At 48.5% G+C, this 27834-nt stretch overlaps 2 protein-coding genes and 1 long non-coding RNA gene across 3 annotated transcripts in view; 2 read left to right on the top strand and 1 right to left on the bottom strand.

The window, feature by feature from the left end:
- The window catches only part of THSD7B (thrombospondin type 1 domain containing 7B), a 395203-nt gene extending 378908 nt beyond the window's left edge, over positions 1-16295 (top strand). Inside the window, exons 27-29 of the mRNA XM_075609482.1 lie at positions 673-865; positions 13012-13099; positions 14483-16295. Coding sequence (XP_075465597.1) covers positions 673-865; positions 13012-13099; positions 14483-14564 — 363 coding nt within the window. The 3' untranslated portion in view covers positions 14565-16295. The remainder of the gene's footprint in view (positions 1-672; positions 866-13011; positions 13100-14482) is intronic.
- LOC142499710 (uncharacterized) lies at positions 637-27699 on the bottom strand. Its single transcript, XR_012802718.1, has 4 exons — positions 27557-27699; positions 15508-15696; positions 14534-14804; positions 637-757 (listed from the first exon to the last, which is right to left on the bottom strand). It is a non-coding gene; the product is annotated as an uncharacterized LOC142499710 (long non-coding RNA).
- The window catches only part of LOC142499707 (histamine N-methyltransferase-like), a 37364-nt gene continuing 36947 nt past the window's right edge, over positions 27418-27834 (top strand). The window contains exon 1 of the mRNA XM_075609490.1: positions 27418-27441. The gene's annotated coding sequence lies outside the window, so the exon portion shown is untranslated. The remainder of the gene's footprint in view (positions 27442-27834) is intronic.

Below are 27834 nucleotides of genomic sequence, written 5' to 3'. Positions count from 1 at the left end.
GAATTTTTGGCAGCTTGCCAAGTTTTTCAGCCAATCAGCTTTCAGGTTTCATTCACAAAGCGTGAAATTTGCACTTAGACAGGGGAGGTGATTGGACAGAAGCCACCAGCCAGGCATTGACTCCTCCCTCACCCTGTCTGCAGAGAGCTCCGCACAGGAGAGTGAAGGGAAAGGTTTGTGTGTCTGTTGAGTGTGTTTTGTGGTTGTAAAGGGGGCAGCAGAGTGTTTTATTTGTGTGTCTTCTGTTGTGTGGGCCTTCAACTCTTCCAGCCAGGGCATTATCTGAGGGGATTATTACTTAATTAAGTATTCGCCATGGCCCTTATTCTGTCTAGCCACTTCCCCGTGCTGAAGAAGCCACCAGCAATAAAACGGCAATTTTGAAATAAAGCGATGCAGATTGGTGATTGCGTTCCTTATTTGCCGAAAAAGCTCTTAATCTTCCATGGCACCAAGGGGTTAAAAAGGACATGCTATGACAAGGAATTGGTTTTGCGTTATCAGCCTATGATTGCAAACGTCCTATTGGAAATAATTGTATAATAATGTTTTCTTTTTTTTTGTATAGCATGTGCAAAATGCCTGGAACCTACAATTACTTACATAATACTTTTTCTTGCTGATGCACGATCTGAGTTCTTGTTGACTAATGTGTCCGTTTTTGCCTTGCAGAGCGGGGTCTGTGGCTGTGAGCACGGATATACAGAGATAATGACATCTAATGGCTTCATTGACTACTGTTTAAAAGTACCGGGCACTGAAAACAAGAAGGCTGATGTGAAAACAGCTGCAGGGAAAAGCAAAACGATCAACTCCAAAATCCCCGAGATTTTTAAAGGCTGGTCCATTCAGCCGTTTGATCCAGGCAATTAATTTACCTTCCTGCCGTTTGCTTATATGCGACAGCGTGACATAATGCATGTGTTATATGGTAGCCTGCTAAATAATACGGAATAGCTTTTTGTTTGTTTTTTACAAACTGTAAACCTTTCGCTACCTGAGGGACGTGCACATTGCTGGTCACTCTGAGAGCAAAAGGCTTAATGCAACATGAGCTTTCAAATCTTAAATAGAAAGTGAAACTATAAGTCTGTCGGGCAAGATTAGTTGTATGCTGGGTTTGTGAGTTAAAAAGCTTTATGAAATTAGCAATGCTTTATGCCCCCTGTGTCATCGCACGTCGACCGCTGATTACAACCTATGGGGTAGATCCTCAGATGTGCGTTACATAACTTTACCTTACCTAATTAGGTAACAGACCTTATTTTCCACCTTATTTATGGGTATCCTCAAGACTAATGATTTGCAAATGTAGGTGTAACGGGTGTTCCCCCACCCACTCGCAGATAATACTGTGGAAGTGTAGGAACATGCAAGTTACTCAGGTGTGGTGCATTACCTGTTGGCTCACAGGAGGGCTGAGCTTCCGCCACGGGGAACCTGGGGTACATACATCTCATAAATCTCTAGGTGCAACGCCTCCACCTGGGAGGGGTCCCAACGGAGTGGGAGGAGGCCCTCACAGGAAACAACCACACAAAGCGAACTAAGGTAAAACAGGACTGGCTTTACTGCATAACCAACTACATCTACATACATCAACACAACAATCATGCGCCACTGCGGACGCTAACCACTCTGGGCGTCACGGCGAACGCTACCACCTGGGCGTCACGGCGGACGCTACCACCTCTGGCGTCACGGCGGACGCTACCACCTCTGGCGTCACGGCGGACGCTAACCACACTAGGCGTCACGGCGGACGCTACCACCTCTGGCGTCACGGCGGACGCTAACCTCCCATAGAGTGATCTCACCCTGTGTCCAGTAACCCCCACCCAAATGTCTTGCACCCCCAAAGTCAAATACCACTGTGTATGTGTATGTGTGACTGCGCAGCCACTATGTCTGGTGATAGGCCTGGTTGGTGCACGTGAGTTGCAGGTTACCTGCCCGGGCTCCAGCCACGGGTACCGCGATATCACCGGAGATCCGCCCGATCCGACGTTGTCCTCCACACCGCGTTGGGTGAATTCCAGCGCGGATAATATCACCTTAGTCCCAGGGTCTATGATGGTGTTCTGAGCCCAGAACCCACCTCGCAGGGCCGCACTGCTTTAGCACTGTGTCCCTGACTAAGCTACCAATAAATGGGTCAGTATCCCTATCTAGGGCCTGTCCCTATCTCCACAAGCTATTAAGTGGCTCAGGACCTAACTGGGGGCCTGGGGGCTGCTGGCCTAATGCAGAGGGTCACTGACCCCTGCATCTACCTCTTACCCCTAGCTGGTCCGGATCCTGACTGACTCCCGCTCCCCAAAACCCCGCGAAATGTATCTCCTTGGGAGCAGGGGAATCTGGCCTTCTGATTGGCTCCCTGGCGTCAGGTGTCTCTGCCCCTATGCACCCTGGGGGCTGGCCGTCTATTCTCGCGCATGCGCGAGCTATCTGGGGCCTCCCGCGCTAGCTGGCCTCCTGCGCATGCGCGAGCTAACTGTCATGGCGGCGCCCTGCTCCGCTAGCCGCCGGGCCGGTGGCAACGCGATCGCGGCCTTAGCGACGGCCCGATCGCGTCCCCGGCAACCGGCCTGCTCGCCGCTCGCGTCCCCGGCAACCGCCCGATACGCTTCCCTAGCAACTGGCCGCAATACAACCACGCGCGCAACGGGGAAGGAGGGGGTGAGTGTGCGAGGGGGACCTGGCTACATCCTCCCCCTGGTGAAAACTCCAACGTCCCCGCTTGGACCACATAACTTACTACTATACACAAACGTTATATAATAAAAATGCATCTGGTACAAATACAACTTAGCACATTGCATCAACTTTAAACAAGGTTACACAATTCTGTGAGCATCACAATCACGGATTGGATTTTGCTCCGAGACCACTGCTGAGCCTCATAATGGGGTGCCCCTATTTGATCATAGGTTACCCGAGTTGGAGGGTACCTGGCCCTTTGGCTCCTGCGGAGTTGTTCTTCAGCAACTCCCTCTGGGGAGTAATAAGTACAGTCCTGAGGCTCAGCCTCTTCCCTTGAGGGGAGAAATGTCTCTGAACAGTCTCTGTTAGGCACAAAGCACGGGCTCTGTGGATCCAAAGGCTGGCCTGTTGGTGCCACCTTAGTAGGCATTGGCCTACGGGGCCCCTTACCCGTAGCTCCTCCGGGAGATGCCCCTTCTGTGGAATAGTCCCTTTGAGAGGGTCCCTCCATAGGGTCTTCAGGAGTTTCAGAGTGGGTCTCGTTATTTACAGTCTCTTGACCCACCTCTGATAGATCGGACTCACCGTTGAGCGGTGTGGCCTGTATTTCTTCTTCTTCGTCTCCCACTTGGGGGATAGGGAGAAGGTGATTACGATGCCAAACCTTTACCCGGCCGTCTGTGTCTTTGATGCGATAGACCGGGAGGCCGGGCATCTGTGACTCTACCTCATATACGCCATCTCTCCATCGGTCTGCCAGTTTATGTTTTCCGGGGACTCCCAAATTACGAAGTAACACAGCATCCCCAGGACGTAACTCTCGATACTTGACTTTGTTGTCGTATCGTCTCTTATTGCCAGCATTCAGTTTAGCTGTAGACTTCTCAGCCTGTTGGTAAGCTCGCTGCAAACTGTCCTTTAGCCTTTGTACATACTTGAAATGGGTAGCATTGTGTATCCCATCCGTTGAGACTCGAAGACGCACATCCACGGGGAGTCTTGCCTCCCGCCCAAACATGAGGAAGTACGGGGAGAACCCAGTGGACTCATGGCGAGTACAGTTGTACGCGTGTACCAACGTTTCTACGTGACGACTCCATTCTGTTTTCTGCGTTCCCTTCAGAGTTCCAAGCATGTCTAACAGGGTCCTGTTGAATTGTTCAGGCAACGCATCTCCTTCGGGGTGGTACGGAGTCGTCCGGGATTTGGCGACGTTCAGCATTTTAAGTAATTCTCGGATCAGAGTACTCTCAAAATCTCGCCCTTGGTCAGAGTGGAGTCGGTTTGGAAGACCGTAATGAACGAAGAACTTTTCCCATAGCACTTTCGCGACCGTGATAGCCTTCTGGTCTTTTGTGGGGAAGGCCTGGGCATATCGGGTGTAATGGTCCGTGATGACTAGCACGTTACCGATACCTCGGCTATCAGGTTCGATACATAAAAAGTCCATACACACCAAGTCCATTGGACCAGAACTCTTCAGATGGGCCATTGGAGCTGCTCTGGTAGGCAACGTCTTGCGTTGAACGCATCGGACACAACGGCGGCAGTGTTGTTCCACCGCTTCCCGCATCTTGGGCCAGAAGAACCGGTCTCGGACTAGCCCAAAAGTCTTCTCTACACCGAGATGCCCATGTTCATCGTGTAGGGACTTCAACACCAGGTATTGTAAGTTCTTAGGTAGGACTAGTTGTCTCCTATCCGGGTGGTTGTGGTATTGCACCACCCGATAGAGCAAGCCATTGTCTATTTCAAATTTGTCCCACTCTCGTATGAGCAAGGCCACCAAGTCATTGGGCGCACGTTTCAGAAGGGCTGGGTTCCTCTTTTCAACGGCGTGCCTGATGACACTAGCGACCGGATCTCGAATTTGGTAGTCTACCAGATCTTTCCACCGGAACACCTTGTCATGCGTGAGGTGCATCCCTTTTGGGTCGCAGTAGGCGGCGGGGACAGCCTGCGACTGGCATCCCAAGGAGTCGGCCACTCGTAACTCGGAGAAGGCCACTTGGTCATTAACTATGGCTGCAGTTTTACACATAGCCCGCACTCCGGGGCCGGGAAGTTCTTCCCATTCCTTGTCATCGGGGGTAGCGAGTAGTCCCGGCCTTCGGGAGAGGGCGTCCGCCCCAATATTCAATGGCCCCGGCTTATACTTCAAGGAGAAACGGTAGTTACTGAGGGCGGCCTGCCATCTGTGGCCGGCTGCATCTAATTTGGCCGACGTATTGATGTACGTGAGGGGATTGTTATCCGTCCTTACTTCGAAGGTGACACCGTACAAGTAATCGTGAAGCTTCTCGGTGATCGCCCACTTGAGAGCCAGAAACTCCAACTTGTGGACGGGATATCTCTGCTCACTGGGTGTCAGACTGCGGCTGACGTAGGCTACAGGCCGAAGACCTTCGGGGTGCTTCTGATGCAGGACAGCACCCAGCCCATTGAGGCTGGCATCCACATGCAGGACATACGGTTGTTCTGGATCAGCATAGGCCAGCACTGGTGCTTCAGTCAGACTCTTCTTCAAGTTCAGGAAGGCCCGTTCACACTCAGGCGTCCACTTATCGCCAAACGGTTGACGGGCCGACGGGGCCTTTCTCCCAGTATCTTCAGGGTATATCTTCAGCAAATTGTTCAGGGGTTTAGCTCGACTAGAGTACCCTTCCACGAACCGACGGTAATACCCACAGAAACCGAGGAAGGACCGCAGTTCCGTGACATTATCGGGACGTGGCCAGTTCACCACAGCTTCTACCTTGGCTGGATCAGTAGCAATCCCCTGGGCAGACACGATGTGTCCCACGTAGGTCACCGAGGTGTGACAAAACCTACACTTGTCGAGTGATAGCTTCAACCCTTCTTGACCAAGATGATCTATCACCTTTAGCAGCCTCTCCTCGTGTTCTTCTAAGGTCTTCCCGAAGACAATAATGTCATCCAGGTAAACCAGACACTCCCGGGGAATCATGTCTCCGATAGTCTTTTCCATCAGCCTTTGGAACGTAGCAGGCGCCCCACATATACCTTGGGGCATACGGGTGAATTGATAGAATCCCAGGGGGCAGACGAAAGCTGTTTTTTCCTGGTCTTCCGGCGTCATGGGCACCTGATAGTATCCTGATCGGAGATCAAGAACGCTAAACCAGTGACTCCCATTCAGCGCATTCAGGATCTCTTCAATGCGCGGAAGGTTGTATTGATCCGGGATCGTGCGATTGTTCAGTGTTCGGTAGTCGATACACAGTCGTACGGACCCGTTCTTTTTCCGCACCACCACTATGGGCGACGCGTAGGGTCCTCGCGATTCCGTCACAATCCCAGCGGTTTCCATGTCTTGTATGGCGTTCCTCACATCGTCCACATCCCGAGGGGCAAGACGACGAGAACGTTCCCGGAATGGAGTGGCATCACTCATCCGAATGGTATGCTGGGCACTTCGGCTGCACCCCACATCCATCTCGCTCGTGGAGAACACATGTCGTCGTTGCAGCAACTGGGTGGTCAACCGCTCTTTCCACTCTGTGGACAGCGTCGACTCGCCGAAATTTAAGTCCAGATCGACTATCCGCTCATGCGCGGCCGCCGCCTTCACCTGAGGCGTGGCTCCCACCGGGCTGACCGGGTATATGTATCCCAACTTCTGGTCGACATCAAACTCCATCGGAAAGGGGGAGAGATTCTGCACATACACGTGGGTTCGAATAGGGATCTTGGTCGTCCATTTCCTTACTTCGGGTAGTACTCTATACCCTCGCTGAACCTCTTCTTCTTCAGGCTCACTCTCCAGCGAGAACAGTTGGTCGTTCTGGTCTCGATCAGGATAACAACACCAGACGGCCATCTTTTGCACTCCCCCTGGTAATATGGTCGTCAGTCCTCGTTGACGATTGTAGAGGTCTCCATGACGCTCCAAGGCATATACCCGATGGCACTCCTCTCGTAAGACGGGGTCTAGGAGCGAATCGGCCAGCGGCAGCTCGTTGGTCTCTTTCAAGTAAGCTCGAATTATAGCTTGCACTATGTCCGCATTGGTTCCCAAGATGATGGGGTATTTACAATGGTCGTGGGGCTCCGGGCATACCATGGCCGCTACCTGCATAGGGTGCTTCTTGCCGGTGTTCAGTTGGAGTATGTCCAGCTGGACCCTTGCAATCCCATCGATGGGGTAGTCTTCATTACTCAATCCCCTAACCTTCATATGTTCGGCCGGCCTCAGAGGGCAGTGTTGAAGGTGCTGGTCGTAGAACTTGCGATATATTATGGTCACTTGTGACCCGGTGTCCAATAGGGCCGAGGCGTATATCCCTTCTATTACCACGGGCACGATGGCCGCGGGGCCCACTTGACTGCACGCTTCACCGGGGAAGGCGTCCTCATTGGGGCCAGCGTCAGCAGGAGAATCCGTGGTTCCCGGAGGGGTGTTCACCTCAGGCCCGACGGTCTGGGCTCGGCATACCATCGATCGGGCGGTGCTTCTTCGGTCGGGAGGTTTTTCTTCCGGTTGGTCCTCCTTCTCCGGACAATAGTACGAGATGTGGCCCTTCTTCCCGCAGTTGTAGCAAGATACCTCACGGCGGTCCGGACGACTCTTATACGTGGATGAGGACCTCTCAGAACTACGACTTTCCCGAACAGACGACTTGGGGGTCGTTTCCTCCTCTGGTGTGGAAGGTTTCTTACTCTTTGGGGCCGAGGGGGCCACAGGGTCATTCTTGGGGGTAGTTTTGGATTTCTTTGATTCATGGAAATGGCGCTGCACTTCATGGTCTCTTATGTAATCCATTAGTTCCCCGTATTTAGGGGATACTGCCGCGATCGGGGCGGCTCGCATCATTATAGCTATGTTGTGGTCAGGCAACGACCCCTTGAGTAGCTGTCTGAACCGGTATCGGTCTGCTTCGGCCGCGGAAATGATATGCTTGTCCAGGAGGGTGCCCAGGGACAGCTGTAGGTCACAAACGAAGGCAGATAAATCTTGTCCTTCACGTTGTCGGAGGGCTTTGAATTGAGCCAGTAGCTCATCTTCGTCGTCTTTCCTGGCAAAGGATTTAATTAGCATTTCCACTAGTTCCTGGGCAGTAACTTCTCCTTCCACGCTCCGGTGCGCTCGCACTAACCGAGCGGCGGGGCCTCGGAGGCACTCGACCAGTCTTTGTCTCTTACTGGCTTCAGAACACGACCACTCCTCCATGATTTGAAGCGTATGGTCCCTCCATGCCTCGATCCCCTCTTCTCCCGTGGGCGTCGGCAGAATCCCCGAGAAGGCCTTGAGTTTCCGGTAGTTCTGTGCTTGCGTCGAAATGGTTACAGCTTCTGCTAGTTGGGAGACTATCGTGTTCACGTCAAGATTCCCACTAAGGGCCTGACTACGGCTCCCCGTTCCTATGCTAGGCATGGTTGGGGTCCCGCCAGACCGTTGATCAGGGTTGGGTGGGATGAGCGGGCTCCGTGCCCAGCTGGCGGTACCTCCTAATCCGCTTGGGGTGAAAGAAACCCTAGGGGGGTCCACTCGGTGAGGCGTACTGGTCACTCGTTGGCTCGGGTGTAATCCAGTACTAGTGGACGCTTCTTCAGGAGATTGAGAGTCAGCGTAGATCATGCGGCAGTCCTCTGCGGAGGGCTCGGGAAGGTTTAATACCTGGGGGGCCGTTTCTAAGCATATGTCACTCATGGTGTACAGGAGACAGGTGATCCCCCGGCCAGCAATATCCAGTTTATAGTCTATCACCCGGGCGGTGGCCAACCCCGGGCAACATCTTACTTGCGTGCGCACTGTAGATAAGTCTGTATCCATTGCTATCCCGGTCACTGCAACCGCGCGTCTTGGGGATACTTGGTGCGCTAAGGCCCAGGCATGGACATCCTGCGGTGACGGCGCGGACATGATAAAAATATGAATCGGGCAATTTAGAAAAAAAATTGGAACAGGGCACCCCAGGACTTGATCTCAGCAGCGCCTCCAAATGTAACGGGTGTTCCCCCACCCACTCGCAGATAATACTGTGGAAGTGTAGGAACATGCAAGTTACTCAGGTGTGGTGCATTACCTGTTGGCTCACAGGAGGGCTGAGCTTCCGCCACAGGGAACCTGGGGTACATACATCTCATAAATCTCTAGGTGCAACGCCTCCACCTGGGAGGGGTCCCAACGGAGTGGGAGGAGGCCCTCACAGGAAACAACCACACAAAGCGAACTAAGGTAAAACAGGACTGGCTTTACTGCATAACCAACTACATCTACATACATCAACACAACAATCATGCGCCACTGCGGATGCTAACCACTCTGGGCGTCACGGCGGACGCTACCACCTGGGCGTCACGGCGGACGCTACCACCTCTGGCGTCACGGCGGACGCTACCACCTCTGGCGTCACGGCGGACGCTAACCACACTAGGCGTCACGGCGGACGCTACCACCTCTGGCGTCACGGCGGACGCTAACCTCCCATAGAGTGATCTCACCCTGTGTCCAGTAACCCCCACCCAAATGTCTTGCACCCCCAAAGTCAAATACCACTGTGTATGTGTATGTGTGACTGCGCAGCCACTATGTCTGGTGATAGGCCTGGTTGGTGCACGTGAGTTGCAGGTTACCTGCCCGGGCTCCAGCCACGGGTACCGCGATATCACCGGAGATCTGCCCGATCCGACGTTGTCCTCCACACCGCGTTGGGTGAATTCCAGCGCGGATAATATCACCTTAGTCCCAGGGTCTATGATGGTGTTCTGAGCCCAGAACCCACCTCGCAGGGCCGCACTGCTTTAGCACTGTGTCCCTGACTAAGCTACCAATAAATGGGTCAGTATCCCTATCTAGGGCCTGTCCCTATCTCCACAAGCTATTAAGTGGCTCAGGACCTAACTGGGGGCCTGGGGGCTGCTGGCCTAATGCAGAGGGTCACTGACCCCTGCATCTACCTCTTACCCCTAGCTGGTCCGGATCCTGACTGACTCCCGCTCCCCAAAACCCCGCGAAATGTATCTCCTTGGGAGCAGGGGAATCTGGCCTTCTGATTGGCTCCCTGGCGTCAGGTGTCTCTGCCCCTATGCACCCTGGGGGCTGGCCGTCTATTCTCGCGCATGCGCGAGCTATCTGGGGCCTCCCGCGCTAGCTGGCCTCCTGCGCATGCGCGAGCTAACTGTCATGGCGGCGCCCTGCTCCGCTAGCCGCCGGGCCGGTGGCAACGCGATCGCGGCCTTAGCGACGGCCCGATCGCGTCCCCGGCAACCGGCCTGCTCGCCGCTCGCGTCCCCGGCAACCGCCCGATACGCTTCCCTAGCAACTGGCCGCAATACAACCACGCGCGCAACGGGGAAGGAGGGGGTGAGTGTGCGAGGGGGACCTGGCTACATCGGTCTCATAGCAAAACGACCAGGTAACATTAGCTGGATGAAGCGGGATTACCATAGCCTAAAAAATACACTGTACATAGGCATTGGGAAAGAAGGTTATTAGGGAACGTTAGCACAGCACGGCTGTAACTACCACCATTGCCCGGTTGATGGGATCTGTTAGTGTTCTGAGCTGGGCAATGCAGTAAAGCAGTGTTTCCCAACTTAGTCCTCAGGGAACCCCAACATGTCAGGTCTTAAGGATATCCCCGCTCCAGCACAGGTGGCGCAGTCAAAATGACTGAGCTGCTGATTGACCCACCTGTGCTGGAGTAGGGATATCCTTAAGACCTAACCTGTTGGGGTTCCCTGAGGACTGGAGTTGGGAAACACTGCAGGAGAGCATCGACACATTGTCGACACCTCTTTCCCAACCACATCAGGCGTACTTTGTAAATATGTTTATATACGTTTCTCGTTGTCTGAAATGTATATTATGTTTGTTGCAAATGATATATGTTACTTTTTTATTTTTTACACCCCGTGCCTGAACTGTGTGTAATTAGATATTATTTTGGTTACTTCTGTCTCCTTGAAAATAATTCTCATGTGTAGATTCATTCTGGCAAACTCATACTTTATACCATAAATTATATATACAGTACAATATTAGGCAAAATATATCTAACATTTACTTTTATCATTAAACAACATACTATAGTTAATCTCTTTAATAAATAATAAACCATTTATATAAATTTATTGCTGTGTTTCAGCCATTTATATGTTCCACGATATATCTTAGTATAACATGCCATGAAAGGGTTAATTCCTACACTGAGTCCATCCATACACATAAGACCTCCCCTTTCCGTTGTTGGCTATTTGTAGAAATAACGCAATGCTGCTCAGGGTTTAGAAGTGAGTACGGGCAGCTTCCTGCAGGCGCTAAATATCGTTTCATTATTAGCACAAGGTTAACAGTGACGGAGTAGCTTGTATTGCTACAGGGGGTGGATTGAGGGGAGGGGGATCCTGGTAATTGTACCCAAAATTGGGATAGAACAATCACCTAAAATGCCCTATGGGCAAAACAATAAACTTTTATTAAACATCTATGTAGACGCACATTGTCACGACGCAAAAAGTGTAGTGAGTAATAAAAACAACTAAAACACAGGCACGGATGTATAAGGAGGTGGTGGTAGGATTAATATGAGGTATACCACTGCTTAAATAGATACCTCCATAGGTGGCTCCGATAGGGGTAGTGGGCGGTGAGGTAAATATGCCTAATTGAGAACTAGCAATATATGCTGATGAATCACCTAAAGCCCTGGGAGGGTGTAATGGGTATCTATTATACAACTAGTGTAATAGTACCGGAGGAATGAGCCTCAGTTAAGATGGATCAGAAGTGCTGCAGTAAGATACGGGTGCATTACCCACTGCTCTGGTGATTGCAGTGTCACCTCGTGCAGTCTGTACAGCACCTGCTCTCCTGTTACATAGAGTGGCAAGTGCCAGTATGGTGCTCAATTTCAGGCAAAGTAACTGTAGTTAGGAGTAGCCAGTACAGCACCAAACACCCTCCCTTCCCTGTCAAGGAGCGATCTCTCCCGTGACCTCCGACGTCAGCGTGATGACGTCATCCCGACGTACGTTTCGCGCTCGGGGGCGGCGCTTTCTCAAGGTAGGAGGTGCACTTCAGATCACTTCTGATCCATCTTAACTGAGGCTCATTCCTCCGGTACTATTACATTAGTTGTATAATAGATACCCATTACACCCTCCCAGGGCTTTAGGTGATTCATCAGCATATATTGCTAGTTCTCAATTAGGCATATTTACCTCACCGCCCACTACCCCTATCGGAGCCACCTATGGAGGTATCTATTTAAGCAGTGGTATACCTCATATTAATCCTACCACCACCTCCTTATACATCCGTGCCTGTGTTTTAGTTGTTTTTATTACTCACTACACTTTTTGCGTCGTGACAATGTGCGTCTACATAGATGTTTAATAAAAGTTTATTGTTTTGCCCATAGGGCATTTTAGGTGATTGTTCTATCCCAATTTTGGGTACAATTACCAGGATCCCCCTCCCCTCAATCCACCCCCTGTAGCAATACAAGCTACTCTATCTGTACAATATATTCTATTAGCCTGTATGCAGCTATCTGGGATCTGTGGAAGATTTACCTATTGTCTTCCTGCTTACTTGCGATGTCAGTACTATCCCTTTGCACCGGTTACATTATTTGCTATTTGGTGAGCGGTGTACTACCAGTTATTTTACATAACAGTGACGGAGGTCTGAGGCTCTCCATTGGTAGGTACAGTTCTCATTACCATATGATTTGCATATGAAGAAGCCTAAGGCCCATTAAAAATGAAGTTTCCCTTATGTTTAAGGGAAATGGCCGAACAACATAATGTTAAGCAGCTTTGAGGATATGTTTTACAGATATGGATACGTTAAAATGAGATAACGTAAACCGTCTGAGGATCTACCCCTTGGTTTGCTCCGAATTAGACGCAGCTGTATATTTGTGTTCATTAGAACAGCGGTGCGCAAACTGTGGGGCGCGACCCCCAGGGGGGGCGCGAGACTGCCGACGGGGGGCGCGGGGTTTACAGAGGCCCCGCGCGCTTCCTGAAGGCACTTAAATTAAGTGCCGGGGGAGCTGCAGGGCCTCTGTAAACCATACTTACCTGTGGCTCCGGCGGCTTCCTCCCGGCGTCGCCATGGCAACGCGGCGTCAAAATGACGCTGCGAGGTCATGTGACGTCACGTTGCTATGGCAACGTGACGTCATTACGCCAGAGCGCGGGTAAGTTGGGGTTGGGGGGGGCGCGGGAGTGAGGGGACAGCCGGCAGGGGGGCGCAGGGAAAAAAGTTTGCGCCCCCCTGCATTAGAATATACCAGTGAATATGCATTTATGTAAGAGCCTGTATTTTGCTTGCAGATGGAAGACTGAAGATGTGGGTATACGGAGTATCTGTTGGCAGCGTCATTGTGATTGTTTTCCTCTTCCTTACTTCCTACCTAGCTTGGTAAGCACTTTCGTGGAATTCCCCGTTGCATTCGGAGCGTGCTTATTACTACTACAGAAAAGTAACACCCTGTTTCTCCAGTTACTACAGGAGGATTCTGGGACTTTTTTGAAGGCAGATTTCTGGCAACATTAGTAGGGACAAAAAATAGAACCAATTGGTCCCCAAAGGGATCAACAAGAAAAGACGCTCTAATAATATGCACTCTATGATAATAGTTGATCCATTTGGGGACCAATTGGTTCTATTTTTTGTAACTGTTAATTCCTCTATTGCACCTTGATTTATATTCTACTTATGTAATAGGAGAGCAGAATAGTACACCTTGTGTTGCCCGAACATTAGTAGGGAGAAGTAAATGACAAGGTGCTGTAGTATCAATAGTAGTACAGTAGTTAATTAGCAGTGGTACCTTGAAATACTGAATTGTAGGGTAGCATGTTGTCGAACTTGAAATGCTGTTGAATTATTTCAAAAGCTATAACTTATTTACTAAATAAAAATGTTGATGCACAATATATTAGTAACCGCTTATCTATGTACAAGCACGGTTATTACATTACACCGAAACAGAAAAACTGTTTAGCTCATTTTCTAAGACCATGAAGGACGAATAACTGATTTATTTTTCCTTTAGGCTCAGACTTTGCAAAAACATTAATTTGTTATTGCTTCATCATACAAATGATACATATAGCACATAATATATATATATATATATATTTATTTATTTATTTTCAATAGAACATTTCCATACCTTGTTTTACAGCCAGGGGGCTCAACTTCAGTCCTCAAGACCCCCCAAATCTCCCGAAAGGTCTGTTTTTAAGGCTATCCCAGCTGAAGCAGGCACTGATTGAGCCACTTGTGCTGAAGCTGGGACTGATTGAGCCACTGAACTGTACTGAAGCTGGTATATCCTTAAAACCTGTCCTGTTGGGGGTCTTGAGGACTGGAGTTGAGCACCACTGGTTTAGATTGTTAGAATGCATCTTAGCAGGTTATCAAACTATACTATATACCAGGGGTGCGCAAACTGGGGGGTGGGGGGGAGCATGAGATTTTCTGGGGAGGCGCGGGCGGTTACAGAGGTCCCAAGCTCTCCCCCCAAGGCATTTAAATAAAATGCCTGGGGAACACATGAGGCCTCTGTAACTGACTTACCTTGGCTTCCAGCGACGCGTCGTCATGGTAACCCGGCGTCAAATGACGGCGCTTGGTCACGTGACCCTGCAGTGTCATTTGACGCCAGAGCCCAGCAGGGAGGGGGAGCGTGAGCAGGGCATGAGACCAGACAGGGGGCGCAGGGGGATAAGACTGCGCACCCCTGATTTATACATCATATCTATGTCTCCTTATGAAACTCTTTTTTGTTTCTTGCAGTAAAAAGCCAAAAGAAAACATGAGTGCGTTTCCCCAACAGAAGCCTCTCACCTTCGCATACGATGGAGACCTTGACATGTAACTCATGTAATACAAGCCGGAATGTAGACATCTACTGCCTTAACTGCTCCTTCTCTTGTAGCAGTTGTAAAATATCATCCGTTTTCAATCTTTCGGGGAAATATGTCGTGCTGTGGACACGCCCTGGCAATTAATACAGACCTTGAATTTTGCCTCGGAGAATACAGTTGGAGATAACGCGTTCTTTTACCTTCTGCTCCACAAGAATTAAAGTCGGCTTGTATATTTTTCCTTTGAATAGCTGGGGAAATAAAATATGGATTTACTCAACAATAAAGAGTATATGCTATAAAAGCTCATGGAAATCCACTGCATCAAGGAGACATTGTTGGCTGTTGAGGAGCCGCCCGATGCATTCTTCATGTACTATATTAGCACATATGTCAGAGTTCTGTATATAGTACAGCATTCATTTATTCTTTCTTCAAAAAGACTTTTAAAGCTCACGGATGAGCTGGGAGAGCAATTGGTAGCACAAAACTGTTGGATTACTCTGACATCTGAACTGAGACACAGCTCGTGTTACTTATTTCCTTACATGAAATATTGTATTGTCTATTTTTAACACTGGAAATCATTGGTTGCGATTGGTGAAGTGTTTATGTGAATGATCCCTACGGGCTGTTTCCTAAGAATTGAAAGTGTAATTAATACGAAGGGTGACCAGGTAACCAATATTTGTTACTGTGCTCACCTTGTACAGTAGATACATATTTTGGGACTTTTGAGGTGTTACCACATTTTAACTCATGCCCACTCTGTTTTTGTACATGGAATTTTCTTGCTATATGCTATTTATAAACCCACCTTTTGTATTAAACTTGCAAAAATATTCCACACTTAACACCTTCTCTGCCAGTGAGGCCTTCAGCTAAGGGCCCTTAAAGAAATAATAGAAATAAAATGGCTGTGAACATCTTAAAGGGGAATTTTCATCAACATACCGTTCTCAGTCTTGTCCTGTACAGGTTTATCTGAATCGTATTGTAATATTATTGTGGCTCCTTTTTAGTATGCTGTGAATGGAGCTGAAATCTTCCTGAGCAAGGGGAAGACGGCTGTGTTTTCAAGCTGACGTAGGTCATGACATCACTAAGGCTCCCACATATAATGGGGTGTAAGGTGTTTTCTGGCTGCGGAAAGTGAGTTATAACATAGCATCGCTTAATAAATATGGGCCAATATTTCCACACCAATCAATAATTGCATTTATGGCAAATTTCCAAATATCCCCAATGCAGTTGTTGCTTATACTAAGAAATTAATGTAGTGTTACTAAGTATAAGGAAATAAGAAACCGATACAAATTCAGTAGCTTAGTCATTGCTTTGAATTGCAAGACCGCTCTAGGCAAACTGCAGAATAAATATCATGGATTTGGGCCTTTTTTCTTATTTACTCGTTAGAAGATGTGTATTATATCTACATATAAATAAACTTCATTTATGTTTGTGGGAGTTCCCCTTTAAGAAAACCAATGTAATGCTTTTACAAAAGCTTGAAAGCCTGCAGTAGGAATAACACATATGTATGTACATGCTTTGGGGCTTGAAAAGGTTTAACTGGAATATACAGTATGTGATAGAAGGAAGAATGCGCCATCTTGTGGTAGTAACGTGTCAAGACAAATGTGAAGAGAAACATAGTTGTGTAAAGCTTGTGAAAAGTGCAAGACGTTTGCAAACATGTTATACTTAACATTAATATGCCTGAAATGTAATTCTAACAATAAAATGTGTTTTTAAAGACGTGGTTGTGTACTCTTTTTCTATAGAGGTAGGAAAAAGGTACTTTTAACATATACCGGTATATAATATAATTTTTTTGGGGGGGGGGGGGGTGAGCGGGAGTTACAGAGGTCCCCCACACTTCCACAAAGCATTCAAATGAAATGCCGGGGATTGCGCGAGGACTCTATAACTTACTTACCTTGGGTTCAGGCGACATGTCGCCCTGGCAACGAGCAACAAATGATGCTGCGGGGTCATGTGCTGTAACGTTACATGACCCCATGGCGTCATTTGACGCCGGTTCCTAAGTAAGGGGGGGGGGGAGCGAGCACTAAGGCTGGTCAGGCATGGGGCGCAGTGCAGAAACTTTTCTTGCTGCGCCCCCCACTGCCTGCTCTCCTCCGTTGTCCCGCCCCCCTTACCTCGATGTGGCGTCACATGACATGTGATGAAACGTTACGTGACCCGTGGCAACCATGAAGTCACATGACCCCCGCAGCGTCATTTGACCGCATTGCCATGGTCACGCGTCCTGAAGCCGGCTGAACTGCAGTAAGTAGAGGTTGCAGAGACCTCACGCTGTCCCCCGGCATTTAATTTAAATGCCTTGGGGTAGAGCGCAGGGCCTCTGCAACCGCCCGCGCCCCCCCCAAAAAAAATCACGCGCCCCCAGTTTGCGCACCCCTACCTTACGGTATGATATTACAATTGAGCTATTTACTGGGTAGTAGTGCACCCCCCCCCTCTCTTTGCATTATTAAATTACAATGTTTTTTCCTGCTGGCAAGAAAGTGCATAGATAATACAGACTTGATGCTGTTCACAGATGCAGATTTGGGTCTCACTATTTTTTTTATACTATTGGAATTATTCCCCATTTTGGTGCCATTGGTAACATGGGGTTTGCAATATCGGGTGAAAAGGTGCTATTTAACTGTGATAACTTGTGAGTTGTATTAGCAATAAATAACCCGGCTTCTAATTTTCCCCCAGTGGTGAGATTGAGACATGGTACTTGGGCGTCTGCAACTGAATACAGGCGGTCCTCGCTATCTGTCTGTCTGTTATCCGCGGAAGAAATTATCCGACGCTTAGCGGATTAACATTGGGTCTGCAATCTGACGGTGGTTTGCAGGAATGATTCCGGCGGATAACCAAGGACCGCCTGTCTGTGGTGCCGAGCGGAGCATATTCCAGGCATTTGTAACGTAATAGCCGATAAATTATCTCGTTATCAGTGGGAAGCATTCTGGTAAGTGGCTCCGCAGACAGACAGGGGAGTGATGCAGACGTTTCTCGTTCCTGTGGGATTCACCACAATAGGTAATTTAATAAAACAACCTTTATCACAGGCATCTTGGTCGGCATATGCAAATGCATGGAAGAGTGGTTTAAAATACAGTTCCAAGTAAGTTATAAGGGAGTCTCGTATGCTTCGTATTTCATTTGGTACAAGAAGGGCAATCAGTCTCGGCCATCTCTAAGAAATTAGCAGGGTTTGCTTTCTTCCTTAAATTGGAGGTGCAAACGGATTGAACCAAATCCTTTTTCTTTAAGCAGATTTTAAAAGGTTATGGAACAGGGACAAAATAAGGCCTGCAACAGGGACAAAATAAGGCCTGCAACAGGGACAAAATAAGGCCTGCAACAGGGACAAAATAAGGCCTGCAACAGGGACAAAATAAGGCCTGCAACAGGGACAAATAAGGCCTGCAACAGGGACAAAATAAGGCCTGCAACAGGGACAAAATAAGGCCTGCAACAGGGACAAATAAGGCCTGCAACAGGGACAAATACATCCTGCTACAGGGACAAAATAAGGCCTGCAACGCCCAGTTGGTTGACTATGTTTTTTAAAAGCTGGATGGCGTTTGAACATTTGAATGTAGCTTATTTAGAGTAGATTTTGTTTGCCATGCTTTTCAGCCGTAAGGGTCAGTGAGCTAGTTTGAGCCAGTAAAATCGCCCTGGGGGTGTTTTCATTGTTGATGTGCAGATGACTGAGTCAGTGTATGTTAGTATAAGACATTTGAAAGTGGATAAGGCCGGTAGAGAGGCAGGTCTGCCAGGATGTCCTTTTGTTCAGTGAATAATATGAAATAATCTTTAAGGTGCAGTTCTGAGGTGTAGGACCCTTATTTGTGCATGAAGATAAGTCAGTGCTAACCAAATTCATTTATGTTTTTAAGTCTTGTTTAAAAGTTTTGGGTAATGCTAATAATGACTTTTGTTCACATTCATTTTACATAAGGGCAGCAACAAGCCGCACACCTGGGTTTAAATCATGCAATTATTAAAAGAATTGAGCGCTGGGAGTTTCGGCGCTTCAGGTGATAACACCTAATTTAGTGCTAGAATAATCACAAAATGTTATGTTTTTCAGGTGGGAACAAGGTGATTTGGATAATACTGTACTGTAGGTCATTCCTTTGCCAATTGGGGCGACTATGTGAGCCAGACAGCGTTCATACAGTAGCTATCTAGGTTTGGCAGCAGAGAAATGTGCAGTGCTGGGGTTGGTAAACAAGGGACATTTTGCCAGAGTTGCTGCTGAACTAAAATAGTTTGAGCTGCCAGATGTGACATGTATGAGCGGGGTAACGACACTTGTAATGTGCAAACTTTGGAATTAATTCACACTTTAATGTGAAAACTCTGGCACTAATTCATTTAATGAAGAGGGATTTGGCACAAGTTCCAGTTGGATTCCACCAGGCAATTTTAGCGTGGTCAGAGAAATGGTGTCACGGTTAGTTTGGGGGTTTCAGAAAAGTTTAAAGCCTTTAGAGCGTTGCAGGAGGAAGCTGAACAAAGCAGTGGCGGGTTTTATTCAATTTATTGGGGGTATGATGGTGAGACATTTTGAGCTAGAAGTTGATGAAGGTCTGTATAGCAAGGATTTGGTACATTTTTCAGATATTGGTTTAGACCTTTAAAAGAACAGGGAATCTGCAACAAATAAATACATACAATCCCAGAAATATATCCACACAAACAGTATACGTATCTCAAGTCCAGGCTTGAGGATGCGGCTATCTTTTTATTGTATACAACCCAAGTGTCCACAAAAGTTGTAGAGATAAAAAGAAAAAGAGCGCAAACCTCACAATAAAGTATGTTTTTACTGAACACAGATAAAAGGATGAAAAACACTTACAGACGTCCATGAATAAATGGCAAATAGAAGGGAGTAGCATGACTGAGGGCAAGGCAGGGCTGCCGTCAGCGTGGGCGGTTTGGAAGTGGGGCTCCTTCAATGCCTCCGGCCACCTTCGTCAGAGGGGACAGCTACCGTACGTCCGCATCACGTGTTCGCGCGCTGACGTAGTAACGTCTCACCGTCCTGAGATCACTCTTATAACAACAGGCCTTAGGGACAACTAATACACTTCCTCACAGCCGAATATTCACCACAGTAATCCTTTTATCTGTGTTCAGTAAAAACAAACTTCATTATGAGGTTAACGCTCTTCTCTTTTTCTCGCTACTAATCTGTTTCTGTAATCTAAAGCAATGTATTTTGAAATATATTAAGACATTTAATAAGTAATAAGTAATGCTTTCGGCTCTGAATGAACTGTTGCACGCTTTGTTGAGGTTATTTATATTTTTGGATACATTTTGCTACAACAGATTTTTGTGTTAAGGTGTTAAGTGCATAGATATTTCTTTAATAAACAGGGAACTGGCAGATATATATATATATATATATATATATATATATGATATTTTGCATAATTTTTGGGTGGTGGAAGCGTATAGATATGATTGCAATTGAGTAAGGGGTTAATATTAACTCTATAAAAGTACCTTGCGGAGGCGAAAGGTGAGTTGGCTAGAGCAGCTGTGTGTATTAACCCTGGTTGCATATCTAAGTGCTCACAAGTGTGCTGTCCGTGACAGATGGTACATGGGGACGGATTGAGGGGAGATATTGTTCATTTGAGGGACCTCTGCGAATGTGAAAAATGGGCCAGCTAGAAAACTGTGTATTAACCCTTGTCCCATATGCAGGTCACGTGCTCACAGGTGTGCCCTAAGTGACTTTCTTAGCATTCTTGGATGTTAATTCTGAGCATGGTCTCAGCAATGTTTAAATTATTGGTTGGGTTGAGATAATCATTTAGTTTCCTGGCTAGTAGGCAGAGCCATTGTTATTTATGAAATGTTTCTGTGGCTGGGAGACGAGAGGTTAACTTAATTATGTAACGGTTTGAGTTATGTACTGTTATGGTGGATTAATACATTGTGCTGCGGTCTTACCACCACCTTATGCTTGTGCCTGGTGTAAATTATTTAAATGAAGCTAAGTTTAGTTTAAAGGGTAATGCTGCATCATACAGTTCCCATGAAGACGAATGCAGAGTGCACACTTGTTTCCAACCTGCATATCTAACTACTACACAAAGGGCTGCAGCAGGCTTACCCAGGGGGATAGGAGCACCGGTAATTATACCTACAAACCTCAAGGTTAAAGCAGCAAAACATGTGAAATTGTAGATATATTTTAAAAATAAATTAGTTTTGTTTTATTAGATAATAGTGCTTTTCAGGGTGGTAAACAAGGGCGCCGGGAACTTTATTCACAAACAGGACAGGTTTTATTGTTAGTCATACAGTCACTCATACAGGAATCTTCTCTAGGATCCATACAGTTGACCAGGGAGGTACACAAGGCTTCTGTCACATCGTCAGAGATTCAATAGCAGTACGAACTTGCCCTCCACCATACTCAATGCCAGGAGTTCATTCCAGACCCCAATATCTGGCGTGCGTAGAATGTAGGATTGCGGATACAGCAAACCCCAATGCGGTGTGTCCCCAGTCCCTGTACTAGGGCCCCCAGGCCATGATACCACCACATCACTTTCCTCCCACAGGCAAAGTGTGAGTGTCACGACTGTGCTCGCCACAAACCTGGGTCGGACCGCGTGGCTGAGGTGGGGTTGTAAAAGCACCGACCTTAGACCGCGCAGGCTGATCCGGATTGCGCAGTTCGTAGTCGTACGTAGCAGGATCAGGATAGGAGAAGACAGCATCGTCGGTGGACACGCCAGGGTCAGGACTGGAGACATCAGGGTAAACGTTGTTCAAGCAGGAGTTCAGCAACAGGTAGTCAGGAGAGCCCCGCTTCAGCTTAGGAGCGCGGGAGTGGCCTCTGCGCATGCGGCGACCATGGCCCATGGTACTGGTCTCAGGAGATGGTAGACAGACCAGAGTAGCACACCGCCTAGCTGCACTGGTAAACCAGTGCTTCAGCGCAAGAGTCCTGAGCGGGCTGGGGAATCCTCCGTTTCAGCGCAGGAACCAGGACATGGCCTCTCTAGATTAGGGAAAGAGTAGGCCCCAGGAACCAGGAAGCTGAAGATACACAGGGAAACCTCCGCTTCAGCACAGGAAACCAGGAACAGACCGCTGCATGAATATAGCAGCCGGTCACAGGAAACAAGGAGCAGAAGTAACAAGGAGAGTACTCAGCTTCAGCACAGGAAACAGGAACTGACCGCTGCATGAGACTAGCAGCCGGTCACAGGAACCAGGGAGCTGAAGACAACAAGGAGAGTACTCCGCTTCAGCACAGGAACAGACCGCTGCGTGACACTAGCAGCCGGTCTCAGGAACCAAGGAGACAGACAAGACAAGGCTTATGGCAGAACACAGAGACATCCAGGAAGGACTATGCTCGGCAGGGAGCATTGTGGGAAGGCAACACTTAAAGGTCAGAGAACCAATGGCAGAAGGGGCGTGTGGCAGTATTGCTTTGGTGAGTGAATCCAGGCTGCAGTAAATATCAGGGGAAGTGCTCCGGGACTGCACAGGTCTGCAAGGTGAGGCAAACATTAAACCGAGGAGCGGATTCCTTACAGTACCCCCCTCTTCACGTGAGACCTCCGGGCGAACAAGACCACTCATAGAGTTGGGGGACCAGGAGTTGTTCCAGAACCGTCTAGGATTGGTGTTAGAGTCATGGTTCAGAGACTCGTGGTCACTCCTTTGTGTACCCCCACCCCCCGGAGAGAACTGTGGCCAGCTAGGGCCATCCATGGGTCTCGGGGACATCGAGTTGTTCCTAAAGTTTTTAGGCGGAAAGGGGATCCGTAAACGAGCAGTTCCTTGGTGAGTACTGTTCTAGGATATGAGAGTGGTGGTAGAGATATCATTGGTACCTGGCTCGCCCCGCGAAATGGCTTGGGAATCCAAGGCTGTGAAGAACCAGATGGTTCCGGAGCAGAAACGGCAGAAGAACCCCCACTGGGAGCCCAGTCTTTAGTAATGGGACCAGAATTTAGGATAAGCGGCCTTGATAGTTGATCGAATATACCCGGGCGACCTTCGGGACAGACAAAGTCTTGGCTGACCTCTGCATGTAGGAATTTGAGAGGGACTTCTCCTCCAGAGGTCTCCCAGGTAGTGGTCAGCGAGGGTATAGGGTGGGTGGGAGCATTTCCCGGTATTGGTATGGATGGTGACAAGGCAAGCAGTAAACCAGACATAGAGACCGAAATCTTGGGATACGTACAGAGTATTTCCAACTCAAAGGAAATAACAGGGGCAACAGAAGGTTCCGAGGGGGAAAAACATCGTTTCACAGAGGCAGAGAAGCACTCAGCAGTGGAGCTCTCAAATACTGGGGAACCCTCAGTGGGAGATAGTATTGTCTGGGGAGTAGGAATAGGCTTTGGGGCTCTAATATCAGAAACTTGAGAATCAGGCAGAGCAAGGGTAGCGGAGGGAGGGGAGCTAACCTCAGAAGCTGAAGTCTGTACTTCAGTGACAGGGACCTGAGAGACTACAAAAACAGCAGCGAGTAAAGGAATTGACTCCGGAGCTGGAGGCTCGGAATCCATAACAGAAACATCTCGCAAAGCAGGGGTACCGATAGGAGAACTAGCGTCAGGAGCTGGTGCCTGGGAATCAGTGACTGGTAATGGGAGAGTAATGATGGGAGTTAAAGAGACAATAAGCGGTAAGTTGGAACCGTGGAAACTCTTAATAGCAGAAACCTTTGAAGTAAAAGGAGTCTTATCCAAAACTGCAAGGGCCCTAACAACAGGGGTACTTTTCATGACAAAAACAGATTTAGGCGTGTTTACTAGTGCAAAAATTCTGATAACGGGACTCCTAGCCAGTGGTGAGGGTGTCAGGGTTTGACTAGTGAGAACATCAGATGTAGTGATAAGTGACTTAGAATCAATCACTGAGGTTCTAGGTTTGCTGGACATGTGTGAGAAAGTACCCTTTAAGACAGGAATTTTAATTTTTACCCCGAGTAACCCAACGGTTGCTGGAGCACGTTTAGCTGCAGTGCTGAGGGACTGAGGTTTAGCAAGAGCAGTAAAACTAAATAGCTCAGATTTAAACATCAGGACTTGTAATATAAGCAGGGTGGTCTCAGACTGTACTAAGGGGGTAACAACCGATATGCTGATCCCTGAGGGTTTGCATGGGCAGAGAAATCAGGGGAACTAACAGCAAGGACGACCTCTGTAGAAAGAGATTCTGAATCTGAAGGGAGGTTTTTATCTCTCCGAGTATCAGGGCCGACAAGGCAAATTTCAGAGAGAAGGGAAACTGTGTGCAGGCTTCTAGCTAGCACATATGAAAAAGCGTCGCTTTTAAGTGAAAACAGTGTGTCAGCAAACATTCCTGGGAACACAACATGAACCCCAGGAGGGGCATACTGACCACTGTACGGTTTTAACCCTAAGCTTTGAGAAGGGGAGAACACAGACAGTACACGGTGGGGTAATCATAACTGTACTGGTCTCTGAAGTGGGTATTTGGTAAGGAGTGTCTGGGAAACCAGAAATGACTGCAGATTCCACGACGTGGGGACTATGTGCTGAAGCAGGGATCATCGCTCTCTGGGTTACAGACTGGTTCAGCGAAGTACCCGGAAATGGGAACTCTGCGACCAAGCTTAGGGAAAAACTTGGTAACTGAATACATTTAACTGGAATCAGAACTTTAGCCGAAGTTTCAGGGGGCACAGCAGCTGAAACTTGAGCTGAAGCAGGGGTTTTATAGCAAAAACTAACTAAGGATTCAGCAACCTTGGGGAAGTCATTTAATGCAACCTCTGCTGTAGGACTTGGGGACACATTCTCTGAGGCTAGAACGAAGGCATTAGCTTGGAGGCAGCAAGAATTTACAGGAGTTAAAGCAGATAGTACCTGAGAGTAGAACATAGAGAGTTTTTCCTCTGTAATAGGTGAGACAAGGGATTTTTCCTCTGGAGCTAGGGACGTGACCATGGCTGGCGGAGAACAGGGGGTTACCAAAGGGGACTCAGAGAGCTGCCCCACAGGGTTTAATACAGGAATGACCCTGGGAACAGAACTTAGAAATTCAAACTGAGTACGTGGAGGTAGGAGGGATTCGTTCCCTGACAGGGAAGGCATGCAGAACTGCCTAGCAGGGGTAAAAGCAGGAAAAACTTCGAGGGCTGAAAAGGGAGATTCAGAGTTAGGAATAGAGGGAAAAAGGGACTTGTTCTCGGATACTAGAGCCTTAGTGTTGGCTAGAGAAATATACGTATACTCCAGGGGAACCTCACAGGACTGATCAGCATGGGTTAACGTAGACGTATCATTGGTGTCAGAGTACCCGGGTGTACCATCAGGGCTAGGGACCGTGGCAGCTTCTATGTTAGGGGGCAGTGATAGTGGGTCAGTTTGGTCATTTCCTGGAGAGGGAGATACGTCCCCAGGTTTAGCGACAGGACTGGCAGCACAGGTGGACTGCCAAGCGGCAGCGTAGCTGGCGAGGAGAGGGTCCTGTTCCTTTATGCAAATGTCCAAAGTCAGGGAAAGTACACGGAGTGTGTCTTGAGCATGAACCACCATGAAGAGAGGGTCCTGTTGTACTAGGTGAATGTCCAATGATAAGGCCAAGGCAAGGAGTGCATTTCAGGCGTTGGCAAGTTTGATAGGATGCACATTATCCCAGGTTAAAGGGGAACCAGAGGAGCAAACACAATCGGCCAGAGACTGTTTTAAGTCCTTGAGGCAATAAGCCTTACTAATGAGATCGTTACGGCATTGTCTTTGCAACGGGGTTAAACCTTCATACATAATCTGATCTTCAATCAGGGGTAGTATTTCGCACAGATACTGGTTTTCAAACTGGGACTGGTCTACAGGCCGGGACAGGATTTCAGACAGAAACATACCAACCCTCACCACAGGGCGGTCCGAGTTTGTGGGGCCGAGCATACTGTCACGACTGTGCTCGCCACAAACCTGGGTCGGACCGCGTGGCTGAGGTGGGGTTGTAAAAGCACCGACCTTAGACCGCGCAGGCTGATCCGGATTGCGCAGTTCGTAGTCGTACATAGCAGGATCAGGATAGGAGAAGACAGCATCGTCGGTGGACACGCCAGGGTCAGGACTGGAGACATCAGGGTAAACGTTGTTCAAGCAGGAGTTCGGCAACAGGTAGTCAGGAGAGCCCCGCTTCAGCTTAGGAGCGCGGGAGTGGCCTCTGCGCGTGCGGCGACCATGGCCCATGGTACTGGTCTCAGGAGGTGGTAGACAGACCAGAGTAGCACACCGCCTAGCTGCACTGGTAAACCAGTGCTTCAGCGCAAGAGTCCTGAGCGGGCTGGGGAATCCTCCGTTTCAGCGCAGGAACCAGGACACGGCCTCTCTAGATTAGGGAAAGAGTAGGCCCCAGGAACCAGGAAGCTGAAGATACACAGGGAAAACTCCGCTTCAGCACAGGAAACAGGAACTGACCGCTGCATGAGACTAGCAGCCGGTCACAGGAACCAGGGAACTGAAGACAACAAGGAGAGTACTCCGCTTCAGCACAGGAACAGACCGCTGCGTGACACTAGCAGCCGGTCTCAGGAACCAAGGAGACAGACAAGACAAGGCTTATGGCAGAACACAGAGACATCCAGGAAGGACTATGCTCGGCAGGGAGCATTGTGGGAAGGCAACACTTAAAGGTCAGAGAACCAATGGCAGAAGGGGCGTGTGGCAGTATTGCTTTGGTGAGTGAATCCAGGCTGCAGTAAATATCAGGGGAAGTGCTCCGGTACTGCACAGGTCTGCAAGGTAAGGCAAACATTAAACCGAGGAGCGGATTCCTTACAGTGAGAAATGGTCATTCCACTCGGCAGTGGCCCTTCTAAGATAAGAGGCACTGTTCCTTCACTATCAAAATTATAAAGGTGACCGCACATCTAACCATAAAGTTAGACAGACTACATACAACATCGGGAGACCCACTCCTTCTACTCCTCATGGAATCCTCCTTATGTTATTGGGGCACTCCTTGATTCTAGGGGCCAGCCTCCTATATTCCATATTTATACTTCATATTGACCTCATAAATCACCATAGCTACAGAGGGTCCCTTAGTACAGGGGTGCACAAACTGGGTGGGGCGAGCTTACAGAGCAGAGCTTACAGAGGCCCTGTGCTCTTCCCCAAAGCATTTAAATTAAATGCCGGGGAGCACGCAAGGCCTCAGTAAGTTTCCTTACCTTGTCTCCGGCGGTTTCTGGCAACACATCGCCATTGCAACGCGGCATCACCGGGTCACATGACGTCACGTTGCCATAGCGATGTGATGTCATATGATGTCAGAACACCGGAGACAAGGATGTCCAGTGATGAGTCACACTACTGTCTCTCTGTGCCTCCCACCGCTGTCTCTCTGTGCCTCCCACCGCTGCCTCCATGTGCCTCCCAGTGCTGTGTCTATGCACATCCCACTGCGGTCTCTCTGCACCTCCCACTGCTTTCTCTCTACGCCTCAAACTGCTGTCTCTGTGCGTTTCTCATCGCTACCTCTCTGTGCTTCCCACCGCTGTCTCTATGCGCCTCCCACTGCTGTCTCTCTGCGCCTCCCACTGCTGTCTCTCTGCACCTCCCACCGCTGTCTCTCTGCGCCTCCCACCGCTGTCTCTCTGCACCTCCCACCCGTCTTTCTCTGCACCTCCCACCACTGTCTCTCTGCACCTCCCACCGCTGTCTCTCTGCGCCTCCCACTGCCCAATTTGATGTGACACAGCTCTCTGTCCCTCCCACTACCAATCAGTGCAGCTCGAATTTAGTAACAACCTAAGGCTCAGTGCCATAGCGAAGCTCAACAGTACAAGAACAGCCTTCACTTTAGATGAGCTCAAGAGGAAAAACGGTAAGAACATCTTTAACTTCAACACCTGCTAGGACAGTCTGAGCACAACCAGTATTACATTCAGTAGAAGTACAACCATTGTGACAACCTTCACTAATAGTAAAGTAGTTTCTACCTGTGTAACCAGATACTGTATGTGACAAGCCACAGATAACGTTCCCCTTCAGATAATGTGGCTTCCCAATCTTCTTTTGAGTTGAAGAACTTCCATAGTTTGTATGTAATATTTAATTTTTTCTTTCACCGCCACCCTTCTCCATTACACGACATGTTTCTTTCCTATAAGACAATAACTTGAATATCAAGTAACCTATTAAGACATGTAGAAAGGCTAATCTTGACAGCTCAATTTACTGATGCCTCAGATGAGCATCATTGTAAATCTATTAATTT

Source organism: Ascaphus truei, chromosome 7 (assembly GCF_040206685.1).
Source record: "Ascaphus truei isolate aAscTru1 chromosome 7, aAscTru1.hap1, whole genome shotgun sequence".
NCBI classification, from domain to species: domain Eukaryota; kingdom Metazoa; phylum Chordata; class Amphibia; order Anura; family Ascaphidae; genus Ascaphus; species Ascaphus truei.
This window is presented reverse-complemented; position numbering and strand designations above follow the sequence as displayed.